The 16666-nt window shown below is 44.1% G+C and overlaps 1 protein-coding gene across 1 annotated transcript in view; it reads left to right on the forward strand.

The window, feature by feature from the left end:
• The window catches only part of MRE11 (MRE11 homolog, double strand break repair nuclease), a 36125-nt gene that overhangs the window by 13961 nt on the left and 5498 nt on the right, over nt 1–16666 (forward strand). Inside the window, exons 9-18 of the mRNA XM_070942902.1 lie at nt 3284–3455; nt 5423–5503; nt 6005–6131; nt 7489–7592; nt 9000–9173; nt 10119–10181; nt 10643–10853; nt 13435–13518; nt 13873–13931; nt 15997–16058. Of these exons, the coding sequence (XP_070799003.1) occupies nt 3284–3455; nt 5423–5503; nt 6005–6131; nt 7489–7592; nt 9000–9173; nt 10119–10181; nt 10643–10853; nt 13435–13518; nt 13873–13931; nt 15997–16058 (1137 nt within the window). The remainder of the gene's footprint in view (nt 1–3283; nt 3456–5422; nt 5504–6004; nt 6132–7488; nt 7593–8999; nt 9174–10118; nt 10182–10642; nt 10854–13434; nt 13519–13872; nt 13932–15996; nt 16059–16666) is intronic.

Raw genomic sequence — 16666 nt, forward strand, 5'->3', positions numbered from 1 at the left:
CTGTGGGGAAGCGATGCGCCCCCTCCCATGGCCCGTTTTTGGTCCCAGGAGGCTTCAGGGGAGCTTGCCAGGCCCAAAACAGGCCGCAGGGGTTTGCGCACGCATGAGCAGTGGGGGGAGCATGGGGGGGCATGCACATGTGTATGGGGGTGAGGGAGCACTGGGGGCATGTGCACAAGCGGGGGGTCACGCATTTATGTACGGGGGCGGGACATGCATGGGGGAATTGCATTATGGGTGTGGGCACACAGCACGTGACCCCCCACACACTTCCCCCGCTTTTGGCATGCGATGGCAAAAAGGTTAGCCATCACTGGACTAAGCATTTCATTTCAAAGTTACAACGGCACTGAAAAAGGCGACTTATGACCGTTTTTCACACTTACTACCGTTGCGGCATCCTCATGGTCCCTTGATTCAGAATTTGGAAGCTTGGACTCTGGCTCATATTTATGACCGTTGCTGTGTCCCAAGGTCATGTGATCCCCTTTTGCGACCTTCGGACAAAGGCAACAGGGGAAGCCAGATTCACTTAACAACCAAGTTACTCACTTAGCAACCGCAGTGATTCGCTTCACAACGGTAACCAGAAAGGTGGTAAAATGAGGGCAGGATTCACTTAACAACTGTTTTGTTTAGCCACAGCAATTGTGGGCTCAACTGTGGTCGTAATTCGAGGACTACCTGTCGTTAGAGTTTGCATCTGATGTTGGAGCAGGCCACTCGGAGATTTGGAGACGTTCAGCAGATGCCCCTGTTGTCAGGGTTCCAAGGAACACCCCCAGCGAAATAAATCTCTGGGGCCTGAGGTTCCTCAATGTTCCAATTTATTAGAGATGTCATGTTGGCACATCTGGGAAAACCCGAATCTGAAAGCTTCCAGGTTTTCCACACCCAGCTGACAGTTCACAGCCCTGCCACACCCACAAGTTCATCACATTGTCCAGTCAACTCTTCACACTCAACTGGATACAATCTTCAGGCAGTCTCCATCAGGCGCAGGCAAAAGTCCTTGAATACGGAATGTTGTTATGACTAACTGTCTACAGCTCCAACAACAACCCCCTCCCAACTTCCCCAGCTAAAATATATGGCAGTTAAGAAGCAAAAAAGAAAATTGTCTTCCAAAACTGACACCCGTCTTCTAAATTACAAAATGAGACTTAACACTTTTTCTGTCATCAAGAAAACTGTGGAAGAGGAAATGAATGATAGAAATCCCTCTCATGTTTTGTTCTGTTTTATCCAGGAAAATTACATTCTTATGTGCTGTATATAATAATTGATACAGCTCACTGGGTAGCTTAAGGGAATTCCTTTTTCACAGTTCCAGGTTCTCTCACAAGGTTGTTAATTAATGAAAAGGGGGATGACAATATTGAAGCTGCCTTTATCTTCAATATTGACTCAGCCTTCCGAGGTCAGTAAAATGAGGACCCAAACTGTTGGGGGCAATATGCTGACTCTGTATACCACTTAGAGAGGGCTGTAAAGCACTGTAAAGTGGTATATAAGTCTAAGTGCTATTCAGAGGTGGTATTCAGCAGGTTCTGACCGGTTCTTGTGAACCGGTAGTGGAAATTTTGAGGAGTTTGGAGAACCGGTAAATACCACCTCTGCCTGCCCCCCCCCCCGCCCCCCAATCTATTCGCTGCCTCCCAGTCTCCCAGCTGATCGGCTAGAAGGAAAAAATCAGGGCTCGCTTTTCAGCCGGGAGATCGCTTGGCAAAGAAGAAGAAGAAAAACAAGACACCTGTCGCTTTAAATTGACAAGCCAAGAAGCAGCTGCTGGAAGGAGGGTTTTACTTGCAGAAATGAAGTGATGTTCAGCAGTTCGTTTCTGGGTCAGCTGAACAACAAACTGGATAAGAGGAGGGATTCTTATATCAGTGGTGGATTTCAAAAATTTTTTTACTACCGGTTCTGTGGGTGTGGCTTGGTGGGCGTGGCATGGCTTGGTGGGCATGGCAGGGGAAGGATATTCCCACCCCACTCCGGAGGAAGGATACTGCAAAATCCCCATTTCCTCCCAATCAGCTGGGACTTGGGAGGCAGAGAATAGATGGGGGCAGGGCCAGTCAGAATTTTTACTACCGGTTCTCCGAACTACTCAAAATTTCCGCTATTGGTTCTCCAGAACTGGTCAGAACTTGCTGAAACCCACTTCTGTCTTATGTGGTTCTATGTTTTTGAAGTTTTGGGGTTTGTGTTTCTAAAAAGGTTTGGGCGATTCCCATTGTGAAATATCCTGTTTGGAATGAGTTTTTTGCCTGCTTGTAAATGGAGCCAAACTTCCGGCTTCCACTTTCTATTATCTCTAAGCACCGGTAGCTGTTTTCTTGTTACAAAGTTTCCTTTATGCAGCTGGCAGGAATGTGGAATGAGCCTCAGGCAGGTTCCTTTGTTAGCATCTTGATTTTTCTTTGCTTTTCTGGGAGCTGTTTCTTATGAGTAATATTTTATTTGGGGAAATGAAGGGGGGGGTGATTTCTTCCCAGATCAGGTTAGTGGGGTGGGGAAGGAATGGGGATTTTGAAGTAACCTTCCCCTGGAGTGGGGAGGGAATGGGGATTTTGCAGTATCCTTCCCCTGCCACGCCTATCAAGCCACACCCACCAAGCCATGCCATGCCCACCAAGCCACGCCCACAGAACTGGTAGTAAAAGAATTTTGAATCCCACTACTGGTGCTATTGCTATTTACTTAGAAAGTGGAATATAAATGTAAGAAACAATTTGGCCTACTTCTAGTTATTAAACACAATAAATCATCAGTTGCAGTGAGATAATATGACTGGATTTAAATAAAAGAGTTACTCCATTATTCACTTATGTAAATCTTCGAGCTGACTTTTTGATGATACTACTGTTAATCGGAAGCACCGAAGTGCTTCTTGGTTGAGAGGATTGAATGGTGATATCCAAGGGATGCCCAGTTGGAGGCTTTCATGTCCCCATTAAAGTACCCATCTACCTGCGGTCACCCGCTTTCAAACTGCTGGGTTGGCAGGAGATGGAGCATGTGACAGGAGCTCATCCCATCCCGTGGTAGCAACCGAGTCTCAAACGTGATCCTGCCAATCGTCCACCTACCTAACCTCGTGAGCCACCACGCGCCTTACTTTTTCATGTTTCTAGATGGGTGTTCTTGGCCATGGATCTTGACCTGCTCCATCTCTGAGGGTTCCATTTTTATTGCCATTGCTTTCTGCCAAATTCTGTGGCTCTTCTGAAATTCTACCACGTTGCCAAGATGTAAACAGCTTTGTTTCCATTCCTTCCAGACATGTTGGCTTGTTGCACATCAAAGACAAAAAAATGAAGATGCAGAAGATTCCTCTTCAGACCGTACGGCCTTTCTACCTCGAAGACCTTGTTCTAGCTGACTACCCGAACTTTTTTCTCCCAGACAACCTAAAAGTCACACAAGTAATACAAGATTTCTGCATGGAGAAGGTAATGATTCTTTTAAAAAAATGCATACAGGTATTATCCTTACTATAAGACTAGATGTGGTACTAGATAGAAGCCAATATCAGGTAAGTGGAGTTCGTTTTAAACAAAACGATCGGGGTTGGGACTCCCTACGCACAGACACTCATGCCCTCGTTACCTCTTGTCTGGACTATTGCAACGCTCTCTACATGGGGTTCCCCTTGAGGTGCACTTGGAGGCTCCAACTGGCGCAGAGTGCGGCCGCGCGGGTGGTCATGGGAGCGACGTGGAGTTCCCATGTAACACCTCTCCTGCGTGAGCTGCACTGGCTCCCGGTGGTCTTCCGGGTGCGCTTCAAGGTTCTGGTTATCACCTTTAAAGCGCTCCATGGCTTAGGACCTGGTTACTTACGGGACCGCCTGCTACCACCAATAGCCTCCCACCGGCCAGTACGCTCCCATAGAGAGGGGCTCCTCCAGGTGCTGTCGGCCAAACAATGTTGGCTGTTGGTCCCTAGGGAGAGAGCCTTCTCTGTGGGGGCACCTACGATCTGGAACGAGCTCCCCCCGGAGATACGGAGGATCCTGGATCTTGGCAGCTTCTGCCACGCGCTTAAGACTCTTCTATTTCATCAAGCTGGCCTGGCCTAAATCTTCCCCCTTTTAATGTGGAAATTTTAAATTTGTTTTAATTATAGGGTTATGGGTACGGCGTTTTAAATTGGGGAGCCATTTTTGGATTTAATTTTGTTTTAACTGTATTTTAATGTTTATATTGTATGTTTTTTAATCTTGGCTGTTCACCGCCCCGAGTCCTTCGGGAGAGAGGGTGGTATAAAAATTTAATAAATATAAATATAATATATAAATATAAAAGAACTTTTCTGCATTGTCTCTCAAATCTCATTGTTCTACACCAGGGGTGTCAAACTGGCAACCCGTGAGCCAGATGCGACACACACGGGCCACGCCCACCCCAGTTCCGCGAAGGGGGGAAAACGTCACATGACGGCAACATGACGCTGAGAGTTTGACGCACGTGTTCTACACACAGACACACGGGCGCGCACTTCCATCACCTTTTAAAATAAGTTAAGCTTAATTTAAGGGTCGTGTTAAATTTTTTAGTGTTCTTTGCTTCCAAAATGGCAGAAATGCTGCTTCCAACTTTTGGCAATTGCTGCTGTCAAGGTCCATATGACTCCAAAAAGAGTTTTTGAGAGTCTGTTTCAGGGGTGAAATCCAGCAGGTTCTGACAGGTTCTGGAGAACCGGTAGTGGAAATTTTGAGCAGTTCGGAGAACCAGTAGCAGAAATTTTGAGTAGTTCGGAGAACTGGCAAATACCACCTCTGACTGGCCCCAGAATGGGGTGGGAATGGAGATTTTGCAGTATCCTTCCCCTGGAATGGGGTGGGAATGGAGATTTTGCAGTATCCTTTCCCTTCCACGGCCACCAAGCCACGCCCACCAAGCCACGCCCACCAAGCCACGCCCACAGAACCGGTAGTAAAAAAATTTGGATTTCACCACTGGTCTGTTTAGACTGGGGGTTATAGATTGTATGGTCTTGGTAATATTTCCTATCATAGGCTTTCTCAAATGTTTTGGCATCAATTCTTTGCATTTCTCTCGAGTATAGACTAGCTAGTTTGGGGTACTATCTATTCCTACTAAGTGAGAAGAAGAGATTCCAATTAAATACAAGCAGGCTACATTGCCTAAATTAATTTTGCTGTGGCTTTTAGAGTATTACAAGCACAATAAATCCAATACTATTCTGTGTTGGGACAGATTACCTTCATTGGAAATCAGCCTTGTGGCTTCCCATTTATGTAGTTTTGACTTAAATCCAATATATATGTAGCAGCAGAAGAAAATTTCTTAGAAAGCTTAAATTAAAGATTGCTTGCTTTAATCTATATCATGCATATATTGATACCTGGTGCAGCAAATTTTTGCATTTAGCAAATTTTGTCCCTTTCTTAAAGGTTGAATTGTTGCTGGAAAACGCAGAAAGACAACGTCTCGGAAATCCCAAGCAGCCAGAGAAGCCTCTAATCAGATTACGAGTAAGAATGCGGTCTTTAAATCAGATTTCTTCCTCGTGTTTCGTTTCACCTTGGAACCAAATTTTAATAGGCAGTAACTTTTCAAGTACGGGTTGATTTTTAAACAATTTTACATGTCTGATAGATCTCTTGAGGCTTTAGTTTTGCTTAATTAAGTAGCAGTAAAATATGCCTTAGAGATGGAGGTTGAGGATCTTACAGGAGCTAATTTTATAAACTCCTGGACTGTTTGAAGATGCATGAATATTAAAATTGAATATATTTTCAGATATGCCAGCTGTTAGCACATGGTGTTCCTGTGAATTACTAATTGTGGCTAGAACGTGCTATAATACTAATACTTCAGTAAATATTTGCTATACTAAAATAATAAAGTGTTTGCTAATAGTTTAGTGAAATCCTGATAAGCGCATCAAATTCAACCGATGAATTTTTAATTATTTTCAGATACCTAATTGCAAATTCTCACATCTTTTATGCTTTATCTTATTTGATTTGAAGGTAGATTACAGCGGAGGCTTTGAACCATTCAGTATGGTCCGTTTCAGCCAGAAATACATGGATAGAGTGGCTAATCCAAAAGACATCATACATTTTTTCAGGCATCGAGAACAAAAAGAGAAAAATGGTAATGTTTTTTTAAAAAAATATATAATTTTCAAACTCGTTGTAGTAAGTATTGTCACTAGGAAAAATAATAATATCCATAGAGGTGTTTCTTTTTTGTGTGGGAAATTATGTGTGTTGGGATGGGTGAGTGAGATGAAGCATAATTACAGGTAATCCTCAATTTACAACCACAGTTGAACCCCAAATTTCAAGGAGGAACAGTTATTAAGTGAGTTTTGCCCCATTTTATGACCTTTCTGGCCACAGTTGTTAAGTGAATCACTGCAGTTCATAACATGATTCTTAATCTGGCTTCCCTTTGACTTTCCGTGTCAGAAGGTCGCAAAAGGTGATCACATGACCTTGGGACACTCAAATGCCAGTGGCCAATCATCTGAATTTTTATCACATGACCATGGCAACAATCGTGTGAGAAATGGTTGTCTTTCTCTTTCTCTCCCTCTCTCCCTCCCCCCTCCCAAGTTTTCGCGGGTGTGTGTGTGTAAAAAGGTAAAATCTTGGGTGTTTTCCCGCATCATTAAAATCCTGGCTAAAATCCCAGCTTAAAATCCTCCAAAATCCCAACAAAACACTTTGTAAGGTCTTTTGAAACTCTGGCTAAAATCCTAACCAACATTTTAAAAGTTTTCTTTTTGGCAGCGTTTCGACAAGCTCTCTAACTTGTCATCATCGGGCCCCTACTTTCAGTATAGAAGCTTTGGGTATGCTGCGAGGTCGGAGTTGTCACTTTTCTATGTTCGCTGCTGCTGACGTATGCTGATTAGCCTGTAACTCTGTGCCCTGATTGGAGGGCAGCAGTTTTTTCTCCTGCTTCATTATCCTAGCTGCAGCCTGACTGCGTGTTAAAGGCCCAGCTTTCTCTGGTTCTCTATTACTAACTGTCAACTGCAAAGAGGGAAGGATTCTGGTAGGCATCACAACACTGCTGATTGTCTGTTGAGATCTCAGCCTGTCTTCTGGCTCGGTTCTCTCTCTCTCTCCCTATTGCTAGCTATCATCTGCAAAGAGGGAAGGACTCTGGCAGGCATTACAACACTACTGGTTGCCTGTTGGGATCTCTGCCTATCCTCTGATGTTAGAACTCGAGTTTCCCTCAGTGCAGGTCTCCAAATACTTGATAACCTAGAAGCGTCATCTTGTCTATTCATATTCTGCGGCCTCTTTTCAATTTCAAAAATTGAAATTATGTAGGCTATAATAGACATAAAACACAACATATTTTCTGTTTTTTTCAGATATATGTTTGTGTTTGTGTGATTTTTTTTTTAAAAAAACTTCATAATAGCGATTATTATAGCAAGCATTTTCTTAAATGTATTAAGACATATTTTATATTTCTTTATTTATGTTTTTAGAAGATGAAGTTAACTTCAGAAAACTGGTCCGTAGGCCGGGAGCTGAGGGAACAACACTGCGGGTAGAGGATTTAGTAAAGCAATATTTCCAAACAGCAGAGAAGGTAAATATATTTTCCAGTATTTATGACTAGGTTTAAAAATAGTCATCAGACTAGGTCAGAGTTTCTCAACCTTGGTAATTTGAGTGTACTTAGCCCCAGCTGGCTAAGGAATTCTGGGAGTTGAAGTCCACACAGCTGCAAACTGCCACGGTTGAGAAACTCTGGACTAGATTTTAATTGTATGATTGGAGTTCCATTATTGGATTTTTACATTTAATTTTTTGGCAGTTCGTGGTTTGATATTGCATTGAGATAAATAATCTGGATATGAAACATTTTGAAAATTATTTGGGGATTCTTAGCTAACACAGTACAGTTTGCTTGTACATCTAGAACAGGGGTCTCCAACCTTGGCAACTTTAAGACTTTTGGACTTCAATTCCCAGAGTTCCCAGAATTCTGGGAGTTGAAGTCCACAAGTCTTAAAGTTGCCAAGGTTGGAGACTCCTGATCTACAATACAATCAGAGTTTGGAGTTAACAGGAATTTGGAACCATGCCTTGATGTTAAATGCCAACTGACTTTGGTAGCAGGTACTCTTTTGTAGTTAAGTTACAACATTTGTAACTTTTTGTAGCTAAGTTACAAGTGAAGCTTTTTGTAGCTAAGTTGCAGCAAAAGTTAATAGCAATAGCATTTAGACTCATATACTGCTCCATAGTGCTTTACAGCCTTCTCTGAGAAGTTAACAGAGTTGTTATATTGTCCCAACAGTTTGGGTCCTCATTTTACTGACCTCGGAAGGATGGAAGGCTGAGTCAACCAGGATCGAACTGGCTATGGGCAGAGTTAGCCTGCAATGCTGCACTTTAACTACTGCACCACTAGAGTTCTTTTTTTATTTTTATTTATTTTAATTTTTTTTAATTTTTTTTTATTGCAAAAGTTTTACAATTACATTTTCACCCCATTTCCCCCTCAACCCACCCCAAACTCCCCAACCTAACCCTCCCTAACCCCCCCTAATCCTCCCCTCCCCCCCGGACTTCCACAGAATATATTCCCATCAAAATCCCCTTTATATAAAACTTGAACCCCTCCACCCCCCATATAATTTTTCATCTTCACAAAATTCAAATAATTCTATCTTAATATAATACTATCAGTGAAAAGCTATTTGATACTTCCCAGTTTGATATTTGTTCTGCACATAATCTATCCACTTTTTCCATTCCCATTCATAAGTCTCTTGTGAGCGATCTTTTAGATATGCTGAAATCTTCGCCATCTCTGCAAAACTGGCCATCTTCAAAGTCCATGGACTTTGAAGATGCACCACTAGAGTTCTTAAAACAAATAAATAATTACATCTTGGGTCAAGCTAATCCTGTGGTCATTTCAGCCCTACTTTCTTTGGCCTGATGAGTATATAAAATTAACTCAAACTGGGCTGTTTGTGTCTCCAAGAAAGTGCAGCTTTCTCTTCTGACCGAGAGGGGCATGGGGGAAGCCGTGCAAGAATTTGTGGACAAGGAAGAGAAGGACGCTATTGAAGAACTGGTGAAGTTCCAGTTAGAAAAGACCCAGCGATTTCTGAAGGAGCGGCATACAGATGCAGAAGAAACAAAAATCGATGAGGAGGTTTGTAATGGAATGGTTTACTCTTCCTGGACACATTCAAGAATTGAATATTACAAATGTCACATCCATGGCAAGGGGGACGATTGGACCAGCTGCTTCCATTTTTTTTTTATCTGAGTTGCTTTTGGCCACATTCAGGTGGTCAAGTCCTTGTATAATGTACCAGAATAGCAGTAGCCCTTAGATTTATATACTGCTTCACAGTGCTTTTACAGCCCTCTCTAAGCGGTTTATAGAGTCAGCCAATTGCCCCCAACAATCTGGGTCCTCATTTTTACCGACCTTGGAAGGATGGAAGGCTGAGTCAACCTTGAGCCTGGTGAGATTCGATCTGTCAAATTGCAGTCAGCCGGCAGTCAGCAGAAGTAGCTTGCAGTACTGCGCTCTCACCACTGCGCCACCCTGGCTCCTCTATAGAATATGTAGGTAGCCCTGGACTCACGACCACAATTGAGCCCAAAATTTCCATTGCTAAGCAAGACAGTTGTCAAGTGAGCTTTGCCCCATCTTAACCACCTTTCTTGCCAGAGTTGTTATGGGGATCACTTCAGTTGTTAAGTTAACAGCATGGTTGTCAAATGAATCCGACTTCCCCATTGTCTTCGCTTGTCAGAAGGTTGCCAAAGGTGATCCCATGACCCCGGGACACTCCAACCGTCATAAATACATGCCAGTTGCCAAGTGTTCGGCTTTTGATCACATGACTATGGAAACACTTCAACGACCGTTAAGTGTGAAAAATGGCCATAAGTCATTTCTTTGAGTGTTGTTGTAACTTCGAACAGTCACTAAACAAATGGTTGTTAGCTGAGGACTCTCTATACTTGTATTTCAGCTACCCTTCCTCCCCCCTCCCCTTACTATTTCAGCAAGGAAAGAAGCTGCATTAAGCATGTGCTCTTCTTTCATCTAAATATATTCAGTGATTCTTCTATTTTAATACAGGTGCAGCGCTTCAGAGAATCAAAAAAAAAGAACACAGTGGAAGAGGACGAGGAAGTTCGTGAGGTAGGCCGAAAACCAAGAAAGAATCAGATGAGGTTCCTATTAATTGAATGGTGTGTTTCACTTCTCGGTCTAAAGCAGGGGTGTCAAACTCGATTTCATTAAGGGCCACATCAGGCTTGTGTTTGACCTCAAGGGGCCGGATAGGCATGGCCTGGGTAGGCGTGGCCAGCTCAACATCCTGCAGCCCGTTCTCTGCCAGGGAAAACGGAGCCCAGGAGGGCCGCATGCAGCCCTTTCCCCAGCTGAAGCCTCCTCCAATTCTCTTTCGGCCCTTTGTTTAAAACCATCAATCAACTCCGTTCCTGACATGCCAGGGATGAGCTCAATCCTCCCTTGAGCTGACCTCTGAGAAAGTATCTGCGGAGTCATCCCAAGGAAGACATCACAGCTTTTCGGATTTGAGTGAAAATTCTCCTTTCTTTCTTTCTCTTTCTTTGTTCCTTTACTTCTCTTTTTCTCAGGCTATCAACAGGGCCAAGGCCAGGTCTCAGGAGACAGGTTATGCTTCAGCGATGAGTGATGAGGACCTGATGGATGTGGCCACCTTTGACCAAAGAGTCAATGATGAGTCAGACGACTCTTTAACTCCCAGCTGGGGTAGACAGAGAGGCCGGGCGAGAGGCAGAGGACAGAAGGTCTCAACCAGGGGAGCATCTCGGCGAGGAAGAGGAGGCTAGTTTCTGTCCATCTTGCAATTCTATAAAGCTGTTGTGGTTGATTGTTGGCTTACAGCAGTGGTGAAATCCTCTGAAGTCTGCTACCAGTTCTGTGAGTCTGCTACCGAGCGTGCGCTTCGTGCGCACATGCGTGCCTGAGGCACGCCCGCACAGTACTAAAAAAGGAACATTTTGAAATCTTCCGAGTCTGCAAAGATGAATAGAACAGTGAGGGGGGAGGAATCCGCTCTTCCACGCAATTTAGATTAGCTAGAAAGCAGGAAAGCCGACAGTTGTAGCTAATATAAATTGTGTGTCACAGCTGATTGCCACCCAGCTGATCGTCGGAAATATTGGTTTGCCCAAACCTGTAGCATTTTTTACTACTGGTTCACCTGAACTGGTCCAAACTGGTAGCATTTCACCCCTGGTTTACAGGTAGTCCGCAACTAAACAACAGTTCATTTAGCAACCATTCAAAGTTACAATGGCGCTAAAAAAAGTGACTTGTGACCGTCTTTTCACACTTAGACCATTGCAGCATCCCCAGGGTCATATGATCAAAATTCAGACGCTTGGCAACAGATGCACATTTATGTCGGTTGCAGTGTCCCATGATCATGTGATTACCTTTTGCGACCTTCTGACAGACAAATACAACTTTTTTGTCAATTTCGTGCAACTTAGGGTGTTTTATTCTCAAAATTAAAATTATTTTCATAAAAGGAAATAAGTACCATATTTTTCAGCGTATAAGACACACTTTTTTCTTCCTAAAAGAGGGTGAAAATTTGGGTTCGTCTTATACACCGAATGTAACCAAAAACACGCGCGGCAATCCCTGCAGCCTGGAACAGCTGATTGGGGGTATTCGGGGAGGCTGATCCACCCTCCAATCAGCTGCTTGTGCTGAATCAGGCTGCAATAATGTGCTGAAGCTGACCTGGCTGTTTGCTATTTGCTGCAAGGACTCAGAGCTTGCAACAGCAATCACATCCAGAAAGCACACACAAGTAACTGATTCAGCAGGATTCAATAACTTCTCCTTATATATATAATCGGGTGAAATGCTCCCACTTCGGACCGGCTCGGGCAAGTAGGTAGCGATGGCGGCGGGCAGTTCGGAGAACCGGTAGCAAAAATCCCTGCCCCCGCCCCCCCATGCCCAGCTGAGCCGCGTGATCATCAGAGCCTTTTTTTCCTTTTAAATGGCTCTAATGAGCCAAGCTCTGATGATCCCAGCTGAGTTGCCTGCTAATCGGTAGCAAAAATCCCTCCTCCCCCCCCCCCCCAGCTTCCAGCTTGCTTACCTTAGCTGCTGGTCACAACGCCTGTCTTGCTTCACTTGCTGTAACACCTGCAATCCATTGCATCAGCAAGCAACTGAATCCCCCTGCCTGCAATCAAGCTCATCGGTGAGCAGCTCTATCTGCAACTTTAAGACTTGTGGACTTCAACTCCCAGCAAAGCTGGCTGAGGAATTCTGGGAGTTGAAGTCCACAAGTCTTAAAGTTGCCAAGGTTGGAGGCCCTGTGTTCTATTGGGTAAGTTTTTTTCCCCTTTGGGAGCTTTAAAAAAAATAGTTAATTGGGGTTTTTTTTAGTTGTTCTTTTTTTAGACCTAACCATTTAAAGTTTAGGAAGTTTTAAATTTAGTTGCTTTTATATAAAAATAAAATAAAATTAAAATAAAATAATATTTGTGCAGCTTTCTGAGATTTGGTGTGTTTCTGTAGTGTTTCACTCTAACTACACAAACACACAAAATCTCACAAAGCTGATTGTGGAATTTTGTGTGTGTAAAGTGTGAAAGTTGGTTTTTTGGGCTTTTTGCGGCTGTGTGAGGTTCCTGCTTGTTGCAGGGGCCATTTTGAGTCTAGCACAGCTGCTTTTACATTGTGGGTGAGCCAGTTGTGTTGTGTTGTGTTTTGTAGGTTAAAAAAGGACAAAGAAGTGACATTGACTTGGCCATGCCCATCCAGTCACCTTACCACCAAACCACGCCCACTAATTAAGCCACGCCCACAGAACCGGTAGCAAAAAAGTTTAGATTTCACCTCTGTATATAATATAACACATGACGTAAATATACAATACCAAAAGCAGGGTTTCCAACATGGTAGTAAATACAAGCAAAGTACAAGCAGAGGAGAGGAGGTTCAGTTTCAGTTTTGAGCAGCAGACTAGAGCTAAGCCACGCCCAGGCTCCTTGCTGTCTCCTTCCTTGTTGCTCACACAGCAAATACTGTTTCAGTTTCCAAACAGCCCTCAACTCTCACACTGACAGGACGCTAGCCAGATGAATACCAATGGATGCTAGTAGGCAGAGGCAGAATTTTTTTCTTCTTATTTTCCTCCCAAAAAACTAAGGTGCGTTTTATACTCTGAAAAATATGGTAATTTTGGAGCTCAATAATATTGTCTAACCACGAACATTAGTGCTAGGTGTCTGCAGGCCCCCCGTTGCCAGTCCTGTGTTGGTCCTTAAAAGACATTGCAGTCTGCACAAACCAGTTTGGGAACACTGTCCTAAAGGCTTAGTAATTGGCGAAGGAGTGAGAAAATGTAAATGTTTACTCTTTGTTGTATTTTTTACAGGAAGTGCTGGCCGTGATCAAACTGGAAACAGTAAAACGTATAAGCCTGCAACTACTCCTTTAAAAAATATGTCGATTTTGGATGGTAGGTTATTTTATGGGCTTTTATTTCACCTGGCAAGTGACTTCCTTGGTTCATACAACACACTACTTCACATAATACAGTAGATAGACATTAAATTTGCATAGGTTGATAGGTCAACCCAAGAGATTTTGATATATTCAGAAAATTGTTCTTAAACGAAACATGATGAAGCAGAACTAAGCAAACCAACCGTTGTTGTTTATGAACCTCTTTAAATTGGCTATAAATGTCTGTCATAACGTAGGTCTTGCAGAAAGTTTTTAACTTTCTTGTGCTTTGTGCTAGCAGTAGTTTATTTCAAAGTCTCATCAATTTATCATAATTGCTATACATTCTTACTCTGATGTTTTCTAGCTTTTAAGTCATCCAGACAGCAGCCCTCCCGAAACGCATCTGCCAAGAATTATTCAGAGGTTGGTAATTATTTCATGATAAAATCTAGCAATTCCTCTTTTTCTGTGGGTGTCATGCAGCCTTTTCCAGGCAGGCGGGGGAATACTACAAATTGCCATCTCGGTGCCTCTGAAGGGCATCCATTGAGCAAAGCTGATTTGCTACATAGCAGACAGGGACAATCTTCTGCGAAGTCTTGAGGTGTGGCATTTGTTTAGTCCATTTTGCTGTTCTGACCTAGGCTTCCTTAGAAAATAAACAGCACAAACTTAGTCCCGGCAAACCTCTTTAATTCATACAGCTGTAAATTACTTTCATTTACAGTCCGCAAGCCTTGATAAACAGTCTTTCAGAGGAAGGTTATCAACACCCACCTATCTCACGTGGAACGCTGCCAAAGAGCTAATTTCCAGAGGCAGGGCAAGGCCAAACTTGGCACAGGGTCACAAACAGAAGTTTCAAATCTTGAATCAGCCAGATGAACTAATTGCTTCCTGCAAAAGCTCACATCCTGTTCGCTTCTCTTTTATGTCTTATGGGAGGGGCCAATAATCTCCAAGCCTTACTCCCAAGTTGACCCTGTTTCCTTAATTGTTTCTGTCTCCTGGCAACTGCGCATGCGCACCCTGGGAACAGGCTGATGCTATTCTTCTGTCTCGCTGATGTCAGACTCCGGAGACTCCGGAGGCACAAAGAACTACCAGATGGCCCTGGTAGGAAGAGGAAGAAAAACTGGGTCCGGTGCCTGACGCGCGGATGCGCAGAAGGCAGAGGAGAGGAGAGCAGTGGAAATCCGTGGGCCGATCCTTGGGACGGAAGAGCCACCACTGCTAGCGAAGCCCCACCCTAGCTCTGGGGATAAAAGGCAGAGGGCAGAGATGAATAGATGTGGCAGACAACTATTCATCTCCCTGCTGGACAGGCTTGGTAGCCTGAGGTGAGAGAGAAACTTTTTGCCGGGGCTGCTGGCACTCCTAATAAAGGAATCATTGAGTTAACTCCAGAGGGCTTGTCGTTTTTGGAGAGCTGGGTCAGAACAGCATCCTTTCTTTGCACAGAGGGCAAGTGTTTTATTCTGAGATTCACAATATTGATTTTTGGATTGGGTAACCAGGGATACAGTTGGGATACAACAGAGGGCCAATGTGTTTCAAATCATAGTACCATCTTATTTATTTATTCAAATAATTTACATGGCTGCCCAACTCACAAATAGGAGTAAAAGCACAAGCGCAAGAAACCTGAGGCAAACATTTTCAAAATCCACAAGCTATTACAGGAGAGGCTCGCCCTACTTCCTGGCCCAGTGTTGAAGTGCAGTGGGGTGAGTGGGAGAGTCAGATTTTCAAAGGCTTATAGATGGCTAAGACACTGAGCTTGTCGATCAGGTCGGCAGTTCAGCGGTTCGAATCCCTAGTACAAGTTTCCTGCGTCAGCAGGGGGTTGGACTAGATGACCTCCAAGGTCCTTTCCAACTGTGTTACTGTTACAATCAATTGGTCAGAGTCCTGAGCCCAGAACCCCAACAGAGAGGCTTTTCCCCCCAAAAAAATCAGTTGCCACTTTCCCAACGGAAGGTAACTCAAATTATAAACTCAACATAAATCAGTAAAAAAAAAAATAGGGTCAGAATTAGCCACCAATAAAAGAGAACACAAGGGATGTTTTTTGTGCATATACAAATAGTCCTCGACTTACAACAGTTCATTTAACGACCGTTCAAAGTTACAACAGCACTTTTCAAACCTATGACCATTGCAGCAGCCCCATGGTCACGTGGTCAAAATTCAGACGCTCGACAACTGGTTCATATTTATGACTGTTTTGGTCATGTGATCACCTTTTGCGACCTTCTGTCAAGCAGAGCCAATGGGGAAGCCAGATTCACTTAACAACCCTGTTCCTCATTTAATCGCTGCAGTGATTCACTTAACAACGGTGGCGAGAAAAGTTGTAAAAGAGGCAAGACTCACTTAACGAAAGTCTCGCTCAGCAACAGAAATTTTGAACTCGGCTGTGGTCGTACGTCGAGGACTAGCTGTATTAAAAGTGCTGCTTTCTGGGCCTTTGCTCTGTCTCTTCCAGGTTATTGAAGATGATGATTCTGATATGGAGGTGTCCTTCACCTCTTCCTCTACAAATCGAAGGTTAGTAGAACCCGTTTCACCTTGACCTGTAGTTTGTCATTTATAAGAGGCCTGTCTGGGCATTTAGAGAAGCATGGGGTGAAATGGCTCCTTCCCACAAGGTTAGGGCACCCTAGTGCCGTGATGGCGAACCTATGGCAAGAGTGCCACAGGTGGCACACGGAGCCATATCTGTGGGCACGCGAGCATTGCCCTAACTCAGCTCCACCACGCATGCACGCGCCGGCCAGCTGATTTTGGGGCCTTCCAGGCCTACCGGAAGTCAGGAAACGAGCTGTTTCTGGCCTCCGGGGGTGGGTGGGGAAGGCCATTTTTGCCCTCCCCAGGCTCCTAGAAAGCCTCTGGAGCCTGGGGAGGGTGAAAAATGGGCCTTTCAGGCCCTCCGTGCCATCGTGTGCCAAAAGCAAGGGAAGCGCGGGAGGGGTCTTGTGCGCATGCGCGGGGGGTTGGGCGTGGGGCGGCATTGAATTATGGGTGTGGGCACGCACGCGCAGGACACCCCCCCACACTCCCCCTACTTTTGGCATGCGACGGCAAAAAGGTTAGCCATCCCTACCCTAGTGGGAACACTTTTCTTTGAGTAGAAGCGTGTCATGTCCACGGATGTT

This window comes from Pituophis catenifer, unplaced genomic scaffold, assembly GCF_029215685.1.
Source record: "Pituophis catenifer annectens isolate HBS135680 unplaced genomic scaffold, rPitCat1.0.hap2 SCAF_4, whole genome shotgun sequence".
NCBI classification, from domain to species: Eukaryota; Metazoa; Chordata; class Lepidosauria; order Squamata; family Colubridae; genus Pituophis; species Pituophis catenifer.